This window comes from Suncus etruscus, chromosome 13, assembly GCF_024139225.1.
Source record: "Suncus etruscus isolate mSunEtr1 chromosome 13, mSunEtr1.pri.cur, whole genome shotgun sequence".
NCBI classification, from domain to species: Eukaryota; Metazoa; Chordata; class Mammalia; order Eulipotyphla; family Soricidae; genus Suncus; species Suncus etruscus.
The window spans coordinates 4,633,745-4,652,808 of record NC_064860.1 but is presented as its reverse complement, the minus strand read 5'-3'; the positions used below and the strand labels follow the sequence as shown (position 1 = coordinate 4,652,808).

At 37.7% G+C, this 19,064-nt stretch overlaps 1 protein-coding gene across 1 annotated transcript; it reads right to left on the bottom strand.

Moving 5' to 3' along the window:
- Positions 1–247: 247 nt before the first annotated feature.
- On the bottom strand, positions 248–18,055 carry PPP1R17 (protein phosphatase 1 regulatory subunit 17). Its single transcript, XM_049785317.1, has 5 exons — positions 17,969–18,055; positions 12,645–12,750; positions 9,717–9,866; positions 7,492–7,641; positions 248–420 (listed from the first exon to the last, which is right to left on the bottom strand). Exons 2-5 carry the CDS (start codon positions 12,721–12,723, stop codon positions 341–343), a joined length of 459 nt encoding a protein of 152 aa, XP_049641274.1. The 5' UTR covers positions 12,724–12,750; positions 17,969–18,055; the 3' UTR covers positions 248–340.
- Between the last annotated feature and the right edge of the window lie 1,009 nt (positions 18,056–19,064).

Genomic DNA, 19,064 nt, shown 5'->3' with positions numbered 1-19,064 from the left:
CATGTTCTTTGTTCTGCAGAATGTTTTCCTTCTGTCTCCTACTTGTTCCAGAGGATCTGCTTCCTAGTTTCAGATACTCTGCTTCCTTTCCACTGCACTAGAAAATGAAGATGTAAGAGTTGGGAATAGAAAGCAACTTCAATAAAAGAGAGAGAGCAAGAGACTGAGACAGAGAAAAAGGTGACCAGCAATCTGATATCAAATGCCTCCTGAGGACAAGGAATCTGGATCTTACAGGCAGACTATGTTAAAAAAGGGAGCAGAATAAAGTCTATTTTTTCCCTAGGTCACCACTGGGAACCAATCTAACCTATTTCCATGCGATCTCAGGGGAAATAGCTTAAATAGGTATCTTGTCACTATCCTTTTCATCATCTTCCATGATCACTTTGGGTCTCTCATCCCTGAGCAGCATCACATCTGCAAAAGAAAGCATAGACATGAATTAGGGCTTCTACTACAAATATTAATCAACCAAATAGCTTCAGCAGGGCAAAGGAGCCAGGCAGGGCCTGCAAATGGTAGGAAGTTGCCAGCAAAGACAGAGCCAAATGGGTGGTCTTATTTGGCCCTCTCATGTCATTTGATGACTCAGTGAGGACATTGCTCTGTTGCTAGGGTATTGTTTATGTTTTTCTTCAAAGCTAGGAGCAGTGCAGTGAGCTGGAAAATAGAGAGGGGTCCAAAGTGCTCTCAGCCTGCCCCTTCATCTGTTGTGAGACAGTTCATATGTTCAAACCTCAATCTCTGTGTATAATGAAGACACTAATATTTATAGAAAGGGTTGTTGTGGCAATAATAGAAAACTTATAACAGCCAAATTAGGGAGCAACTAAATCCACTTTTCCTTTGTTTTCATAACTTTCTAGTAAACTTTTCTTTTGAAAAGAACTGGTAAGCTGCCAGAAATAAAATTTAAGAAAATTTTCTAACATGTTGGGAGAAACTTGGGTTCTGAGATTCTCTGGATGCTATTTCTAAATGCCAGTAGTTGACATAGTTCAGAGTACATGAGAAAATAAGAATATGGGACTGAGTTTTTTTATATAGCCATGTGGCTACAATTATAGAAAGTTGGTCTTTGGGATTATTTATTTATTTATATTACTTATTTAGGTTTTTAAGCCACTCCTGGCTTTGCATTCAGAAATTACTCTTGGTAGGCTCAGGGGACCATGTGGGATGCTAGGGTTCAAATACAGGCCAGTTTTATGCAATTTCTCTGGCCCCTGGGGTAATTATTTTTGTTGGCTAGGTGAAATATTCACTCTTTTGCATGATTTTAGGAATGGAAAGAAAGTTGGGAGTCTTTGTTTAGTATTCATATGAGGCAAAATTAAAAGTGAATATTCTTTCACTGGGCACCACAAAATTTTGTTTTGAAAACATTTACTGGACTCTGAAATTCAAAAGTCTAAGAACAAATTTCTGGATTAATCATCCCAGGAAAGACCATCCAAGAAGATCATTTTGTAGGTGCTCACTTTGGATATTATGAAGTATATTAATTTTAATAAAGGCACAGAAGAACCAGGATGCAAGATTAGATCTCTTGTCTTTGGTCATCAGACTTGAGCCAGTACCTCCCACCTTCACTGCCTTCACCATCTGGTCTTCCTTGCCTGACTTTGAGACTTGTACATTCATGGATTCATAAGGCATTTCTGAATTTGAGGGAGCAAAGCTGTACTCCATGATAAGCCGTTCTCTGGACTTGACTCTACTCAGCAGTGGAAAATTAATGAAAACTGTGATGATTGTAATGATTGTTCATTTAATTCTATTCCTGATTTGTTCATATGGCTTCTTTAACAATAAGCTGATATTTATTGGAAGAGGAAAGCAATTCCAAGTGTTTGGCTTAAGCTAAGGCTTTTGGATAAATCACTTATAAAACACAGTGGGAGGAAGATACAGTCTTCCAGTTGCATAGGTTTGGATTTTTAGCTGAAATTAAGGTTGTCTTGGTAGAACAGACTTAATTCTGCTGAGCCCCTAAATTTACTCTTCTCTGCTCTTTGATATTCCTTAACATAAAGACAACTTGAGTTTGTTTAAGTGGGTCACACAGAGACTTTCCATTCCAAAAATCAGGTCAACTTTTAGCTTTTTTGTGTGTTCTTGAAACCTAATCAGACAGGCATTATTCAACCCCCAGATAGATGTGTTTTTCCAACTGCAACCCTAATACTAATCTCTCCCACAATTTCTCCTACTTCCCCTCACACATACATACATTCATTCTGGAGTTTTATGAAAAAAAAAAAAAGAGTAAATTTTAGTTCCATGTTTATCATTTTGGCTGAAGCTGAACTCACTGAAATATTGCTCTTGATGTTTGCTATCATTGTTTGGTGATTTGAAGATGATCAAAATTTGATAAACTTGTGTGTCACATTTATTACAAAATCATAGAATCCATTCCTTTCCTTCTATTTCTTATAGGATAGTTTGGGAAACTTGAGTTTAAGAATTCTTTAGCCTATTAAGAATTTGGTGCTCTTAAGGCTAAACTGCCATCAAGGTCTCTGAATCAATAAGCCTTGCCATCAGCAATGTTAGGCCCTGAATCCTATCAGAGCAGCAAGAAAGGCTGATTCTCTGATGGAAAGGGTGGAATGGGCTGAACAAGGAGACTTATTAACCAAATTCCCCCCTACTCAGCAACGGTAAAGACATCACTTTCAAAGGACAGAGCAGTCCCCATTTTACAAGTACAAGAACAGCTCTGAGAATTCACCTCTAGTTCAGGGGATGATTTTCCGGGAGGCCTCCTCTCTAATACTTTCATCCCCATTATTCTTTTTTTTTCCCCCCAGAATTCTTTCATCACAAACCTCAACTAAAGATTCATCTCTCTCTATTTTATTTTCTTTTATTTTTAGGTCACACCCGATGTGTGACACTCAGGGGTTACTCCTGGCTATGTGCTCAGAAATCGGTCCTGACTTTGGGGTCCATATGGGACGCTGGAGGATCGAACCGCGGTCCGTCCTGGGTCAGCCATGTGCAAGGCAAACGCCCTACCGCTGTGCCATTGCTTCGGCCCCAAGATTCCTTCTTTCTTAAGTCAGCTTCTGATACTCCTATCAAGCCATCTGATCCCTCTACTTCCTGCCATGCTGTTACTGAAACCATGCACAGCTTGGCGAGTGTGGGCCAAGTTAGGAGCAGACCTTGGTCAGGCCAGAAAGCCTGAGCTGATTTCTCATTGAAAAATCACCTGTCAAACCCGCTCATTAACCGAAGGGAGTGAAAGTCATTATAAAAAGATTGAGAAGGAAGAGAATGCTTGTCCAGGGTACCCTTGCCAAAGGCTAATGAGAGGAATTGTCCCTTGAGTGTCTTTGTCTATGAATTCCTCTCAACACCCTTATTAGAAGTGAAGCGATTGTCCCTAAACATCTGCAAATGAATCTATGTGTATCAGCTTAACTAGGATGTCGATTACTGCCAAATCTTTAGATACTAAAAGGCTCTTCAAAAAATAAGTACTTGGGCGAATATGCTAGTCCAGTGGAATCCTAGAATACCTTCTATAATGGCAAGTGCTTGCAACAATATCTTGCTGCCTCAAGGAATCCCATAGCATAGAGAGTCTATAATTATCTCCCTCCTCATTTTAGTTTTGTCTACTGGTTGTCATGGGTACAATATAATGGTTGACACACATTTTCTGAATTATTCTAGAAAGTGACTTTTTTTTTTAATATAGAGATTTAATCTATAGATCAAGCACTCATTCATTTCCAGGTAAAGGTTTTAAAAGTAAAACATTTTAGGAAAGTCCTTGAATAAGCAGGTTTTGATGGATTGGTAAAGCATATTTAGCTCTCAAATCTTTAAAAATGATTTGAGTTAGGTAAAAGAATATAAGATTGAATGAAGCAGGGAGGGAAAAATAAATGATCAAGGATTTTAATGAGTCTGAAACTGTTAAATGTTGCATATATTCATGGGAACCAGACTGGCAGACAGATTTTCTCATCCTTCTTTCAGATATGGGTCTGACAAATGAGGCTGCTAGAGTTTGTGTGAGCTGGACAGGGTCAGGAAGATAGAAAGCAGTAGAACAAAAAGCTAACCAAGAGCCTTCTCACTTTATATCCAATATTTTGATCTCAAAATGACACTCTTCTCATTAAATTTTTTATTTTTCTATCAAATCTACTCCTAGAAATCTTTGAATAAAACAAATATATGAGGGGACCGGAGAGAGCACAGCAGTAAAGCATTTGCCTTAGACGCAGAAGGATGGTGGTTCGAATCCCAACATCCCATATGGTCCCCCGAGCCTGCCAGGAGCAATTTCTGAGCATAGAGCCAAAGTAACCCCTGAGCGCTGCTGGGAGTGATCTAAAAACTAAAACCAAACAAACAAAAAACAAATATATGAGAAGCCAGAGCGATAGCACAGTGGTAGGGCGTTTGCCTTGCATGTGGCTGACCTAGGACAGACATCGGTTCGATTCCCCAGAGTCCCATATGGTCCCCCAAAGTTAGGGGCGACTTCTGAGTGCATAGCCAGGAGTGACACTTGAGCTTCACCCGGTGTGTCCTCCCCAAAACAAACAAACAAACAAACAGATATATGAGTGAGCAGGAAATATCATGTTTTCTAATGGAAATCTAGAACTGCAGGATTCTAGTTGGCCAACAGAACATCAAGTCAAAGCTACTTACTGAACACTACTTATGTATGAGAGATTGGATTGGACATCATTAGGTCAATGACAGAAAGATCGATAACCCCAAACCAGTTCTTAGGAATTGATATAACTATGCAATTTAAATAACAGCTGCAAGAAGAGCAACAAAACCCATCAGTTCAATAGTGATGACATTATGGTGCTTCCATGGCCATGTTGAATTCGGAGTTAGTTCAGAATAGAAAAGATCCATTTTGAATGTGAAAGATTTGTTAGCAGACACTGAGTAGATTGAGTCTTGGGGATAAAATCAGGTCCGAGGGGAGGCAATGTATGGAAACTTGATAGAAGGGTTACATAGGTATGAATATAACTTAAAGGAAGCTCACATGGGCTGATGATTCAAGCCACTCCAAATGATCTATTTATTTATTAGTCTATCTACTTATTGGTCTCCTTTACTTATCTAGTCTATTTAGCTGGTCTATTTATTCAGAGAACTATTCTGTGCCTCCTCTTTGCCTTTAAACCAGTCCTCTATAAACAGTGACCCTGTGTACAACCCTAACTGCATTTTAATTTTTATCAGGGAACAGAGAAGAAGCTGGACCCACTTAGGGCCTACTTCTGGCTCTGTGCACAGTATTCATTTTGAGCGGTGCTTAGGGAACCATTTGTGATGCTAAAGATTGAACCAGTGTCAGACTTTTGTCAGTCTTAATCCCTTTAACATATACTCAGCCCTTCATTCCCATTTATGATGTTTATATTGAGATTCTCTTTTTCTTTATTAAAAGGAACAATTGGAGCCAGAGAGGGAGTCAAAAGGTATAAGGCACTTGTGGTTTGCATATGGCTGCAGTACCCTTAGTTCTGGTCCTAAGCACCACCTTTTCCTGGAGCACTACCAGGAATATCCTCTGAGTGCTGCTGATTGCGATTCTACAATCAAAAACAAATCAAGTAAGTAAAAGCGGTGAGCTTCATGAAGTGAGCTGGACCTTCCAGCCCTCCTCTCTTTTGTCTCTGAAAATTATTGCAAGGATGTCTTTCATTTTTCTTAAAACCCATAGATGAGTGAAAATATTCTGTGTCTATTTCTCTCCCTCTGACTTACTTCACTCAGCATAATAGATTCCATGTACATCCATGTATAGGAAAATTTTGGGACTTCATCTCTCCTGGCGGCTGCATAATATTCCATTGAGTATATGAGTGTAGTTAGAGAAATAACTACATTGAGAACTATCCTAACAATGTGAATGAATGAGGAAAGTAGAAAGCCTGTCTAGAGTACAGGAGGGGTGGGGTGGGAGGAGGGAGATTTGGGACATTGGTGATGAGGATGTTGCACCGGTGAAGGGGGGTGTTCTTTATATGACTGAAACCCAAGCAAATCATGTTTGCAATCAAGGTGTTTAAATCAAGATATTAATTAAAAAAAAGTAATAAAAACAATGCTAGAAAAATTTTGTTTCTAATAACCAACTAATCTCATTTCCCCCCAAAAGTGTTTTTTCTAGATTCCTGGGACACTATATCTAGGCACACATAAACTCTAATATGTTATATGTAAAAATTCATTAATGGTTGTAATAAAGAAAAATATTAATTAATGGTGAGCCTGGGTTTGAACCTCAGATCTAAAAATTTACAATGTCTGATCTTTTTGATTTATTTATTTTTATTTATAATATCTTTATTTAAACATCTTGATTACAAATATGATTGTGATTAGGTTTCAGTCATGTAAAGAACACCCCCCTTCACCAGTGCAACATTCTCACAACCAATGTCCAAAGTCTCCCTCCCTTCATCCGACCCCACCCCCACCTGTACTCTAGACAGGCTTTCCAGTTCCCTCATTCATTCACATGCTTATGGTAGTTCTCAGTGTAGTTATTTCTATAACTGCACTCACAATGTTTGATCTTGGGCATAATTCGATCCACTAATCTATTCACCCATCTAATAAACCCCTTCATCAATGCTACTATCAGTTTGTGAACCGTTCATTGGTTTCTTGAACATAAAGACTAAAACGACTGAGTAAACTACTAATATTATTTCTTAGTTCTTTACCTACAGGATATGATAAGCTCTTTACTTTATCATTCAGCTGATTTTTTAAAAAGACATTCAAAATTCAGTAACATATAGTTGGGTCTCAATAAACATTAGTTTATTTTTCTATCTACAATATTTTCTTGACTCTTATATCAAACACACATTGATGCACATATTACTTGGTCTTATAATTCTCCAGTCGTTAATGTACATGTCTTATCTCACAGATGACATACATTTCTCTGGGAAAAGTAATCTACCTTATACATGGCCTAGATTGGACTTATGAATATAGTTCAGCAACCCTTAGGGGGAGTTTATTTGACAAATATTAAGATATGTTCATTTCTATTTTTTGCCTCTCTCTTTGGAATATATATCCAGGCTTCCCCACCTTCTTCTCATTTTCTTGTGGTCAATATGTCTACATAATTTGGGAGAATCAGCCACAAAGGTTCATGACCCATAGAAGACAAGAAAGGTGCATATTTTCCTTTTCTCAAGGAACCACTGACATTTCTGTCTCTTTAGTTCAGGAAATTTGACCAGTTCTGAGTTGTGCTAAATCTAAAGAATCTACAAGTCAATACCTGGGAAGCTGCAAATGAGTATAAATGGGAAAAGCAGCCGTCAATACAACTATGTACCAAAGAGATTAAGTCTACCAGCAAAGATTGCAAAGACACAAAATTAATGTGTGTGGTACCTCTAAATTATAAAAGTTCATGCCCTGGTCCCATCACCTTCTACCAAATGCCTGCACCAACTCTTTTACCTGCTGCTAAGGGGGGCATGTGCAGGGCAGGTGTATCTTTCCTCCTTGGTTTTTTCTGTTCCAGGTCAGTGTTGTGTAGAGCTGGAGTCTTGCCCTTTGGATGTCTCTCTTGAATATCATATCTTCTAATTAGATGTTCTGAAAAGACACCTGCATGTTTAGGAGACACAAGGTCAAATACAGCCTTATGCTTGAGACTCAACACCACATTGGCATATTTATTTGGGTACTTAATTTTAATGCATGTTTTTAAACTTCCAATTTCATCATCTTGGGGGGTAGGTGTCATATTCCAAGCTGTGTGCAGGAGGCTGGAGAATCTCCATACAAGTTCTCAGTCAATAGGGCTGGCATATCTGAGTAAACCTGAAGATGTAGTTTCCATGATCAGATGTTGCTTGGACCAATCTGAAGGTGCTTTCAGGGCTGTACCAGACAAAGTTCAGGAGACTATATGGCGATGGAGATTGAGATAGTGCCTACCTTGTGCCAGGCCCATACTTTAGCCCCTTTTCTATATCTCCAGACACTCAAAATTATTTTCAAACAATTCTTTTTAGTAAGATTTAGAATCTTGGAGCTACATTAGGAAAAAGGCACTATGTGAGAAATTTTCATACTGATGTTTTTTATTCATACGTGTATTATTATTTCATACTGGTATTATTTTAGCATCATAAAACCTTAGAAATAATTTACTTTTACTACCACTACTACATATTTGAGAAAATTTAGGAAAGCAACATGCCCAAGATAACACATCTTAAGAGTCAGATTCAGTTTTGTGGATACCCACGTCCATGCTTGTCAGAGGGATGGGTCACTTATTACTCTACAAACCACCTCTGTGATATGTTCAGTGACTTTTTTTTATCTCTCTGCTCTACCCATTCACATCTCCTACACCTGCAAGTTTTCTCCATTATTTATAAACTTTCCCAAAACAGCCTCTTCTAGGAACCGTTACTACTTTTTCCTCAGTGAGAGCCCCTAGAGACCACCTAAATGCCTTCATAATGCTATCACTTCTGACTGTGTTTCAGTTAGTGTGTGGTTTCATTATTTTTATTCAAGAACATTCACGTTTCTTCCCTGAAAATTTTATTTTCCATTTGTTTACCATCCCTTCCAAGTGGGTAATGAATAATGACCAAATTCAATTCATGGCAAGAAGGGAAGAGGAGAAATAAAAAATTGGTGATTAAGACAGTTGCACTTGCCACACCCAAGCTTGCTACAGAGACACATTAGCTGTTCACCACGCTATTTTTGCTTCTCACCTGGACATACAAAGTTCCTATATTTTCTGGAGTCCAATTAGACTGGAGAAGTGAAACAGACTACTTAAAGACTTTCAGTTCTTCACTTTGTATCTCTGCAATACAGAGATACATACATGTACAGACTTGTCCAACTAAATCTTGAGACCTTTGGTAACTTGAGAATATATCTGGCAGGGACACTGAATTACAAATCAGAACTTCCTACCTTTAGAGCTCACACTTTTTATTTTTATTTGCTTTGGGGCCACATACAGCTATGCTCAGAGCTTACTCCTGACTCTGTGCTTAGGGATGACAGGACTCCAACGACATATGAGGTATCAGGGATCAAACCCAGATTTACCACATGCAAGTTAGGTGTCTTACTTCCAAGAGATCACACTTTTCATAACTGAACCATGAACTGTGTTTTGCCACTAATACTTTTTGATTTACCCGTTGTAATTGATGGCCATACTATAGCTAAGCCAGATGCAGGGTAGGCAATAACTTATTTTTTTTTTAAATACACATTGGGCCAGAATGATAGCACAGCATTTAGGATGCTTGTTTCACACATGACCAACCCAATGGGGTTCGATTTTTGGCATTCCATATGAGCCCCCAAGTATTACCAGGAGTAATTCCTGAGTGCAGAGCTAGGAGTAACCCCTATGGATCCCAGGTGTGCCCAGCCCCCCCCCAGAAAAAACAAAATAAAACCCTCACATGTTTATATCTTGCAAATAACCATAAACAACTTTTAATTTCTGTATCTCATGATGATTCAATAACATTTTTAAGAATCTGGTATATTTAAAGGTGAATATATAAAAGCAATGTGATCTAGTATTGTTGTTTTTAACTATGGTTCACATACGTTAGTGCACAGTGTAAACAGGTTAAAAACCAATGATTTAATAGAAAGCCCATGTCCTTAATAGCTGTTGTCCCTTACCTTACCTGGTATAAACGGTGGAATGTGCACTGCTGGTGTATCTTTTCTTCTGGGTTTTTTCTTGTCTGACTCAACAGTAAGGGTGACTTGTCCATTTTTCCCCTTTCTTGTCTTCTTGAGATCACAGTCCTTAATGAATTGGTCCGAAAGGTCATCTGATTCCATATGATGCAAAGAAAAGAGAATGTAACACAAATACATGAATCCCATAATAAATTGGTTGCTATCTAATTATATCAAATGACAGGGGCAGAAATCATTGGCTTGAAAAAAATTGACTTCTACAGTTGAACTTACGCCATGAGTATATATAGTATACATGAGTATATATACATATATATACATATATATACACGTATATATGATTTCCCATAAGAAAACTTACCTATTTCACAAATATTTTCATACTAACCCCAAATCTGGGTATCCTTACTCACTTTCTGAACACTTTTGGCATTTTGTTCATGTAACGCCTTTAAAAGATTCTAGTTATTATTCTGCATATGAATTTTTGCTCTCTTTTTAATCAGAAGCATATATATTTAATATAGAAAACTAGAATTCTGTAAAATCTCCAATGAACTAAGCTCAAGGGAGATGAATAATCAAGTAAAAGAGGTATTTTGAAATATAGTTAGGGCAGCCACATAGTTCAGCTAAGTTTTTGATTGAGGGATAGACTCTCTTTGTGAAATGTCCCTTCTTAATTTTCGTTGCATAAGACATTCTTATTTTAGGCTAAGAACCAGGCTAGGGCTATATTTTATCTTTGATATTGTCCTAAGGTTCTTAGCAAATACCACTCTTGTCTTTATTTCAGTTGTGAGTAAAATCACTAGTGGCTTGTAATGAGGCTTTAAATTTGGTCTTTTCTCAGACTCCTAAATTAGACAGTTTTAGTTGTCTACCTTAACCCTATGACCTTTGTCCTTTTATTCATTTCTTTACTTTTCTCAGTATCCTCTATTATCTAAATATGTCTTTGCTCTCAGATATATCGTATATCACTTAATGAACTCATTTAATTTTTTCCTACCCATAAAGACCTATTTATTTTTTATTAAATAGAAGTTTGATAAGCTAATTTAGATAGACTGAGTGAAATAAGTCAAAGGGAGAGAGAGACACAGAGAATAGTCTCAGTCATCTGTAGTATTTAAGAAAAATAAAAGATAGTATGGTAATAATACCTAGAGACCAGCCACAATATGAAGCTTACCACAAAGAATGGTAATTCTAGTTAAAGAAATAACTACACTAGCAACTATATAGCTGCTATATAGTTATAGGTTTATATATAACTATTTTTATAGTTATATAATAATAGTGATTGAGAGAAATAGGATGCCTGTCTCAAATATGGCAGGGGTGGAAGAGGAGGAACCTGGGATATTGGTGGTGGGAAGGTTGCATTGGTGAAGGAAGGTGTTCTTATTTATAATTGAAATCCAACTACAAACATGTTTGTAATCATGGTGCTTAAATAAACATTATAAAAATTAAAAAAGAAACATTTGTTGGGGCTGGAGTGGTGGTACAAGCGGTAGGGCATTTGCCTTGAATGCTGCTAACCCAGGACGGACTTAGGTTCGATTTCTCAGTATCCCATACAGTTCCTTCAAGCCAGGAGCAATTCCTGAACGCATAGCCAGAAGTAACCCCTGAGCATCACCAGGTGTGGCCCAAAACAAAAACAACAACACAACAAAAAGAAACATTTGTTGGAAATAGATATTTCGTTTCATCTCAAAGACTTTAGTAGTTTTGTCCCATCATTCAATATATCAGCTATGTGTAAGCTATTGAATAAAAATAGTACTGAGGGAGGATTTTATTGACATTTTTACTTTATTGACTTGTCTTTATATAATAAGCGAATTTACATCATTATAGTGATTAAATAGACAGTGCTTTTTCTGATAGCTATGCTTTCAGTTGTTGTAGTATATTGATGTTATCTTAAGCACATCATCTCATTTAGGTCTCAGAGCAAGTCGATAGAAAATATAGTATTTTCTGATAAGGAAACTGAGATGTAAAGGTCAGATAAAATGTTATACTTCTGAAAATTATAGGATCAAAAATAAATCAATGATCTTGGGACAGTGTGTCTCAATTTTTGGTGCAATGGTGACTACAAATAGTCACCTGCTAATTTTTCTTTCTATTTTACATGCCATAAACATTTCTTCAATGAACATTGCTCAGAATAGGTGTGGTCCAGCTGTGGGGGTCTTGAGATACAGGCAGGGGCCAAACCTGATACATGTCACCATGCCATCCCAAGAATAGAAGCACAGTATAAAAAGCAAGGCATTTACTTAAAACTTGATTTTGTCTTCACTTGTACTTTCCCCCAATTTTGGAGAAATCCCAAACATAAAGTATTTTGATGGCAAATGGAGAAAGATGGGGGGAGGCATGTCATAATCAGATGAGGTGCAAACAAAGACTATGAATATGCAAAAGGCCCATCCATCAAAAGTCTGAGTGTCTCATTTTTTAGCAATGGGTAGAGGCAGAAGTGTTTCTGGTATTTTCATTACAAAGGTTATGCGAAAAGTCAGTTCAGGAACTGAAACAGATTGACAATAAAGCAAAAAAGGCTGTTTAAAATTCTGTCTTGAGAGGCAAAGAGAGATATTTGAAATATTTTATTGGTACTGCATGTGGTGTTGAGTGTGAAGGAAATGCTAGAAACAAGCTCTATAGCCACACTTCATTGATTGCTTCAAATTTTTTTTTTTTTTTTGCCTGGGACTGTCAGACCCTGAAGAGAGGACAATGTTATCTGAAATGAATTTTTCTTGGTGTATTTGCTAATTTTAGACCCCACAGATTCTTGGCTAATTGCCTTTCACTGCCACAGATGATGAGATTACAGACACCCCCTACCCTGTTTCCTGATTTATCATTTACTCTACAGCATTTACCTAAGTGACCACAACATGGGTTGAGCTGGTCTAGCCTGTCTTCTGAGAGTTCTAGTGGCTCCATTTGCTCTGTGGACATCACCAAGAGATGATTTCTTCAGCAGCACTGTGAAGGTAAAGAAAGAAGTTCAATAATACGTTTTTATGTCAGTCATTTACTTGCTCAGTAAATCCCAAACTATCAAATATTTTCATCGTCCTAATCCAAGCCTGCTTTGCCTCTCTTTTAAAAAAAATATTTAGCTGCTCAAACACCAAATATTTAAACCAAATTAGAGCAAACTTATGTATGCACACAAAACAGATCAACACATAAAATAAATGCAAGTACACTCAAGGATTTTTCAGTAATTAGCACATCCTCTCTCAGAGACATTCTTGAAGTTTGGAATACTAGTTTATTAAGCATGAATTTGAAATAAGTAGCAGAGAGTTACAGAAAATCTTGATTGAACATGGCTTCTACTTTTTTAGTTTGGGGAAATCAGGGAAATGAAGCTCAAAAGTTGAATTAATTTAGTTCGTCTCATATTGAAGAACTATGATAGAATCTAAATACAGTTTGGCAGACTTTCATTATACACTTGAGTCTCTTCAAAAGAAAGTGAATTCTTTGCATTAAATTGAACAGGCTTCTCATTTTCAGCCATTATATTTTGGAAAGGATGCTTTGAAGAAAATCAAAAGGAATGAGGTTGTTTTTTTTTTTTTTTTTTCTGGCCAAATTAGAGTAGCAAGATATGGTAACGAAAATTCTAGTCATTAACTTAATCTTATATTCTCATCAATATATCCTGATATTAAAGCTAGTGTGCCCCCAGCCTCTCTCAACTCCTATATTTCCTAGACCACAGATTTATTGAACCTTCCTGAGCTATTAGTTGTAGCCATTGTCCAAGAGAAATAGAAATTCAGAATGAACATGTGCCAGGTCAGAATGAGAAGTACATTAGTTAAGATTTATAGGACGTATTCATTAGTCTTCCTAGATTCTGGTTCTTGAGTTTCTTTTAGATAATTTATTACTCATGCCCTTCTCCAGCAGAAATGGACAGAGAGAAATAAAATGAAAGTGACCCACTTTATTCTCTAGAGGGTCTTGGATCACTCATGAGCAAATGAATCCACAGATCAGTTATATTAACATTTCAAGTTCAGAGTTCATTGCCTTCTGAGGAATGAACCAGTTTCTCTGGGAAGAAGCGAAGCTTCTCCCCATCTTTGCTGAGATCATAGCAGAGCAGATGGAACCATTAATGGATTCCTTGAGCTCAGCTTTTAGTGTCACTCTGAGCAGACTAATTGTGCTGAGTGACTTCAGTAGAAATCAATTCAGGCCATTGTTTTTAGTGTTGTATATTTAGCAACTACCAATTCCCTGGAATCATAAGCCAACCTTACCTGCTAGCTCGGGGAGGAAAGTTATCAGACTGGCAATTAGGAAATGCATGTTCAGGGCTGAGGTCTAAGAGCAAGGATACAGCCCCCAGTATTTTGTAGGCACCTATAAAATCAATGTTCTTCTTTTTGGGAACAAAGTTGTAGGCCCTGAGCAATATCTGTGTTGAAAGTATTGCCTGGAGAACCTACTAAATAAATATTTAGCAAACACAAGTTCTAAGAGTTTAGTTAAAAAGTGTCAGCCTTAGATAAACACTAAGAGTTGAGTCATTTATTAAACTCAGGTCCTCTACCTTGTACTGTAAGTCTGCTGTGACAATTGTGCCCCTCTCTTCTCTACCCAGGTAGGTTAGTCCTGGGGCTCGGGTTATCTGGCTGCTCCAACATAAATGTTTAACAATTTGTTATTTAAATTGAGCTTGGGTTTCAGTCAAATAGATCTAGGTTAAATATCATTTCATAAAAGAAGTCACTTGACTTTGGTGAAGAAGCTTCATTTTAAAAGTGTACTAAGGGGAGGGGCTGGAGAGATAGCATGGAGGTAGGGCATTTGCCTTGCATGCAGGACTGTGGTTCGAATCCTGGCATCCCATATGGTCCCCTGAGTCTGCCAGGAACGGTTTCTGATCACAGAGCCAAGAGTATTCTCTGAGCACCATCAATGTGCCCCCCCCCCCAAAAAAAAAGTGTATTAAGAATTGTGGAACCATTCTATGTTATAATTACATTATCCTTTCTCCCTACAAATTGCTGCTGCTTTTATGGAATTACAAAGGTTAACCTCTTTGTGGTACACGAATAGACTAGCACCAAGGAATGTATGTCCTTCTCTGCAAACCGTTCCCCACATTATTGCCCTCATTTCTTATCTGTGAAGCTGAAATTTACTACCAACCTCACAGAGTAACTGTGAGGATTAAATGGAATAACTCTAGGACCTTTATTTGGTAGGTTCCAAGGAAGGAACATTCAATGTTATACAACAGTCTGTACCAATGTTTCTCAAATTTTTTTTACTGAGGCCTTATTTTTTCTATGCATCACCCCTCTCCTACTACCTCTCCCATCTATCTGGTTAGCCTCCTAGTCTTATATCATGGGCCCCTGAGAATATTCTGGAGGGTCCAAAGGAAGCCATATGACCTTGAGTTGAGAAATACTGGTTTATATCACAATAGGTGATATAAACTGGATAATGGAAACCTGCTCAACAGTGAAATTATGATAAAAATCATCAGATCTTATTTAGAAGCTGACCCACAGAAGGACCAGCCTTAATCATTATAGGAGCAAAACTGCTTTTCATGATATAGCTTCTAGAGTAATCTGCCCTTAAGTAATTATACATAATTACCTAATATTATACCCTTAATAATTATACAAGTGTCAAAGAAGCACACAAATGATGTGAGGGTACTAGTAATAGTCATGAAATGGTACATGCTTCTCCCCTAACCCCAGGATCATGCTGAATGTTATGGAGATAACACTTTTAAAATCAGGGTGATAAAGAATGGGTATAGTAAGCTCAGAACTTCTGTTTCCTAGATATCTGAAAGATTGTCAGCTTTGAGATTTCCCCAACATCTCAGAATTCAGATTTGAAGACCTGTGCTAAACAGGGGTGATTAATTTTTGTGAGATAGGAATATGTCTTAATTCTAAATTAAGAAATGGAATATTCAGAAGTTCCATTCCTGACCCTGACCCTGCAGCATTTCTTTAACCCTGTCTCCCCAGAGCACAATGCACATGTATGGAAATCCTGCCCTTCTTACCCTGCTTGAGAACATCTCATCATTTTCCTCAGCTCCTTCAATCCTAAATACATCACCCTAGGTCTTTGGATTCCAATTGAAAAAAAAAAAAGACCATAAGAGATACTCTGAAGCTATTTCATAAAATCTTCACTTTCACGTTTTCTTGTTGCCAAGGTTAACTTGAACTTCTGGGCTATAACAGAAACACTCAAGACTTGGAACACCATTGTAATGTCAATCGAACAATTCTCCTCAATAGCCCGAGTACATATTATTGTAGATCTTAAAAGTCATCCTTATGAAACACCCCTGGATCTAATGAAGTACTGTAATCATACTGTTGCAGTAGCAAAAAATAGGAACATTGCCCCTAAATGACATAAATACAAACAACAAGATGATCCTAATCCCTTCTGGTCCAGTTTTGCTACCAAATTAGTTTATGTGAAACCTTACAGCAATAACAACAACAGATTTGTAGTTGGTCGGAATTTTCTGATTTCCTATTAAAGAATAAGTGCATAAAATTTCATACCGTTTTCCTTATTGTTTCTTGAGAGAATGGGAGTGGTTCAATGTACCATTTCAGGGGATTAAATAGGTCTTCAGAGTCCAGATACTAATTTCCAGAAACTTCCTTTTACTAATTGATTCTTTATCCTGTCTACATGGCAATGTCTCTAATAGAAAAGATTTATTTGCCTGTATGCAATATACAGGAGTTGTTAATAACAAAGGTCATATTCCCTTTTGAAAACAGGAACTGAAAGTGCAGGAAATGAGGTGTCAGGGAAAGAACCCCACAAAGTGATGGGAAAAGTCTGATAAAGCTGAGAATACATTTGGGGAAGCTCTCTTCCCTAGAGCAAAGTTCTTTCCTCTCTTAGGAGACAGTGGGGCTATTTCCACAGCAAAAGAAAAAATGTTTAGTTTAATATCAGAGGCTAGACTGAACATTTTTCATGTCTCTTACACTGGTAGATATACCAGTTTGGTATTATAATAAATAGTTTAACTCATGATATAATAATCTGAATATTTCTCATTATTGGGTTCTGGAAGCAGTCAAAGGTAGAGGCAATTATTTGTTTGCTTGTACCACTCTGGTTGGGTGACCTTGGCTGTGCTATAGCATCCTCTTGAAAAATTAGCTTTCATATGTATAAAAGTGGAATAATAGTTCCTCCTCTTCAGTGTTGTTGAGGTTTTTAACAATCAGTAATCTGTCAAGCTCCCAGGTCAGGCCCCAGAGCACGCTAACATTTAATATTGCTTACTTTGCTTTCCTAATACCCAACTTGTGATTAGATGTGGTCATCTAAATTGAACCACTGAAATCTTTTACTTCTCTCATTTCTGACATTCTTAAAAACCAATTATATTTTAGTGGATCAAGATGCAAACTTGGTGATACAATACACAACTCCAGTTTCCAGACCTGGGAAAGCTGATTATGACTTTTTGTTAGGATCAAAGTGAGGCTAAGTTTTCTAAATTGCCCCCAAGTAAGCAGGCCTAAACTTACTTGATGGAATAAAACTTAGAAAGCAATTCCAACAGCCTATCTAATATATCTAATCTAACTTATCTAATAAGATAGTTATCTTATTAGGAAGCCTCCCAATTATGAAAGATTTATATCCTTTATCAAGTCTCCTTTTAACCTACAGATTTAAGTCAGGTTCAACATTGCCACTCTTCATAAAATCAAATGCTTTCATTAAAAAGACCAACATTTTTAGTATTTCCATGGAAGAGGGGCTTAAGGTAGGAGATAAAAATGCTTTTGCATTTATTAACTCAGAGTTTGGAAGATAAATACTTTGATTTTGTGTGAATATGAAGATCACCATTATTCATCTCGCGACTTCACAACTTTATTTACCAGGACTTGATCTCACAGAATGCATTCCACTCTCTTAAATAAAACTAAAACAAAACAACACAACAACTAAACAGACACACAACAACACTAGCAACAAAAAGCCTCAAAGTGATGTTTTTTTTCTCTCCACTTTACCTTGCTCCAGAAAACACAGCCCCACCCCTACCCTCCATAGTACTAGACTTCTTTGTCAAGAACACACAAAGAACACTAGAACTTTTGGAAACTTGCTTTTCTCCTCACTAGAGTTTTTGGAGTCAAAATCACAAAGCACTTACCAAGGAGTACAGGAGCTGGGTTCAGAAGGCGCTATGGGAAGCGCAAGGTTGCTTGGAAGCTAGGCTGGTTCCTCTGTAGCAGTGACTGTGGCCGCCCCAGCTCCAGCTCTTATCAAGGGACCAGCTGCCGTGGTTGCCATGGGGATGCTCTGTTTCTCAGGCGCCAGGGCAAGTGGGTTGGAGAGGAAAAGAGGACTCATCTCTCAGCCATTACTCCCAGCTGCGTGACAAATATATCATAAAACACAGAGTTGTGATTGGAGTACTTGGTGTTCAGCCCCAGAGAAATCCAAGCAAACCAGTTAGATCTTTCCTTCCCCATAATAATCCTAAGTAGGAAGAAACAAGGTTGTTTTTTTAGCTTGTCTTTGTAAATATGGAAATGAAGGCAGAGGTTATGCCCCCCCACAGGGAGCCCACAATTCACTTTCAATTTGAGATTTCAAGTTGAGATTAAGTTCAGAGAATGTTCACTTCTGCCACCCTTTAGAGCAGTCATGATGAGAAGGGCAGTGGTGATTGCTGGCATTTGACGTGTGTGTGTGTGTGTGTGTGTGTGTGTGTGTGTGTGTGTGTGTGTGTGTGTGTGTATGTGTTGCTCCTGTTGACTTGCAGCATTGTGAGATAAGCTTCTGGTCATCATTTTGCTGATGAAGAAGTTGGACCAGAGTTGAGAAATTACCTACCAAAGTGTGTGTGTGTGTGTGTGTGTGTGTGTGTGTGTGTGTGTGTGTGTGTGTGTGTATGTGTTGCTCCTGTTGACTTGCAGCATTGTGAGATAAGCTTCTGGTCATCATTTTGCTGATGAAGAAGTTGGACCAGAGTTGAGAAATTACCTACCAAAGTTCCAGCACTGAAAAATGGCAGGACTCATGTTCAAACTGTGCAAATGAAGGAGAGTTTTTTTGTCTTCACTTTGTGGTGCTTCTGCAGAAAAATTGTATAGAAGAGGAAAAAGAGCCTGTCGTTATAAATTGGGGTGAGAAGACTTTAAAAAATGTGCTTCTTCAAATGAACTGAATCATGTGTCCAAATTCAGAATCCATACACACTTCTAGGAAGACTCTTGCTAAAGGGTGGGTATTGGGGTACCAAA

Coding starts and splice junctions, on each gene's coding strand:
- PPP1R17 (XM_049785317.1), bottom strand. CDS start 12,723: ATGTCCACAGAGCAAATGGAGCCACTAGAACTCTCAGAAGACAGGCTA. Junction 7,642..9,716: donor CATTCCACCGTTTATACCAG/GTAAGGTAAGGG, acceptor CTAAACATGCAG/GTGTCTTTTCAGAACATCTA. Junction 421..7,491: donor CATGCCCCCCTTAGCAGCAG/GTAAAAGAGTTG, acceptor TTTCTTTTGCAG/ATGTGATGCTGCTCAGGGAT.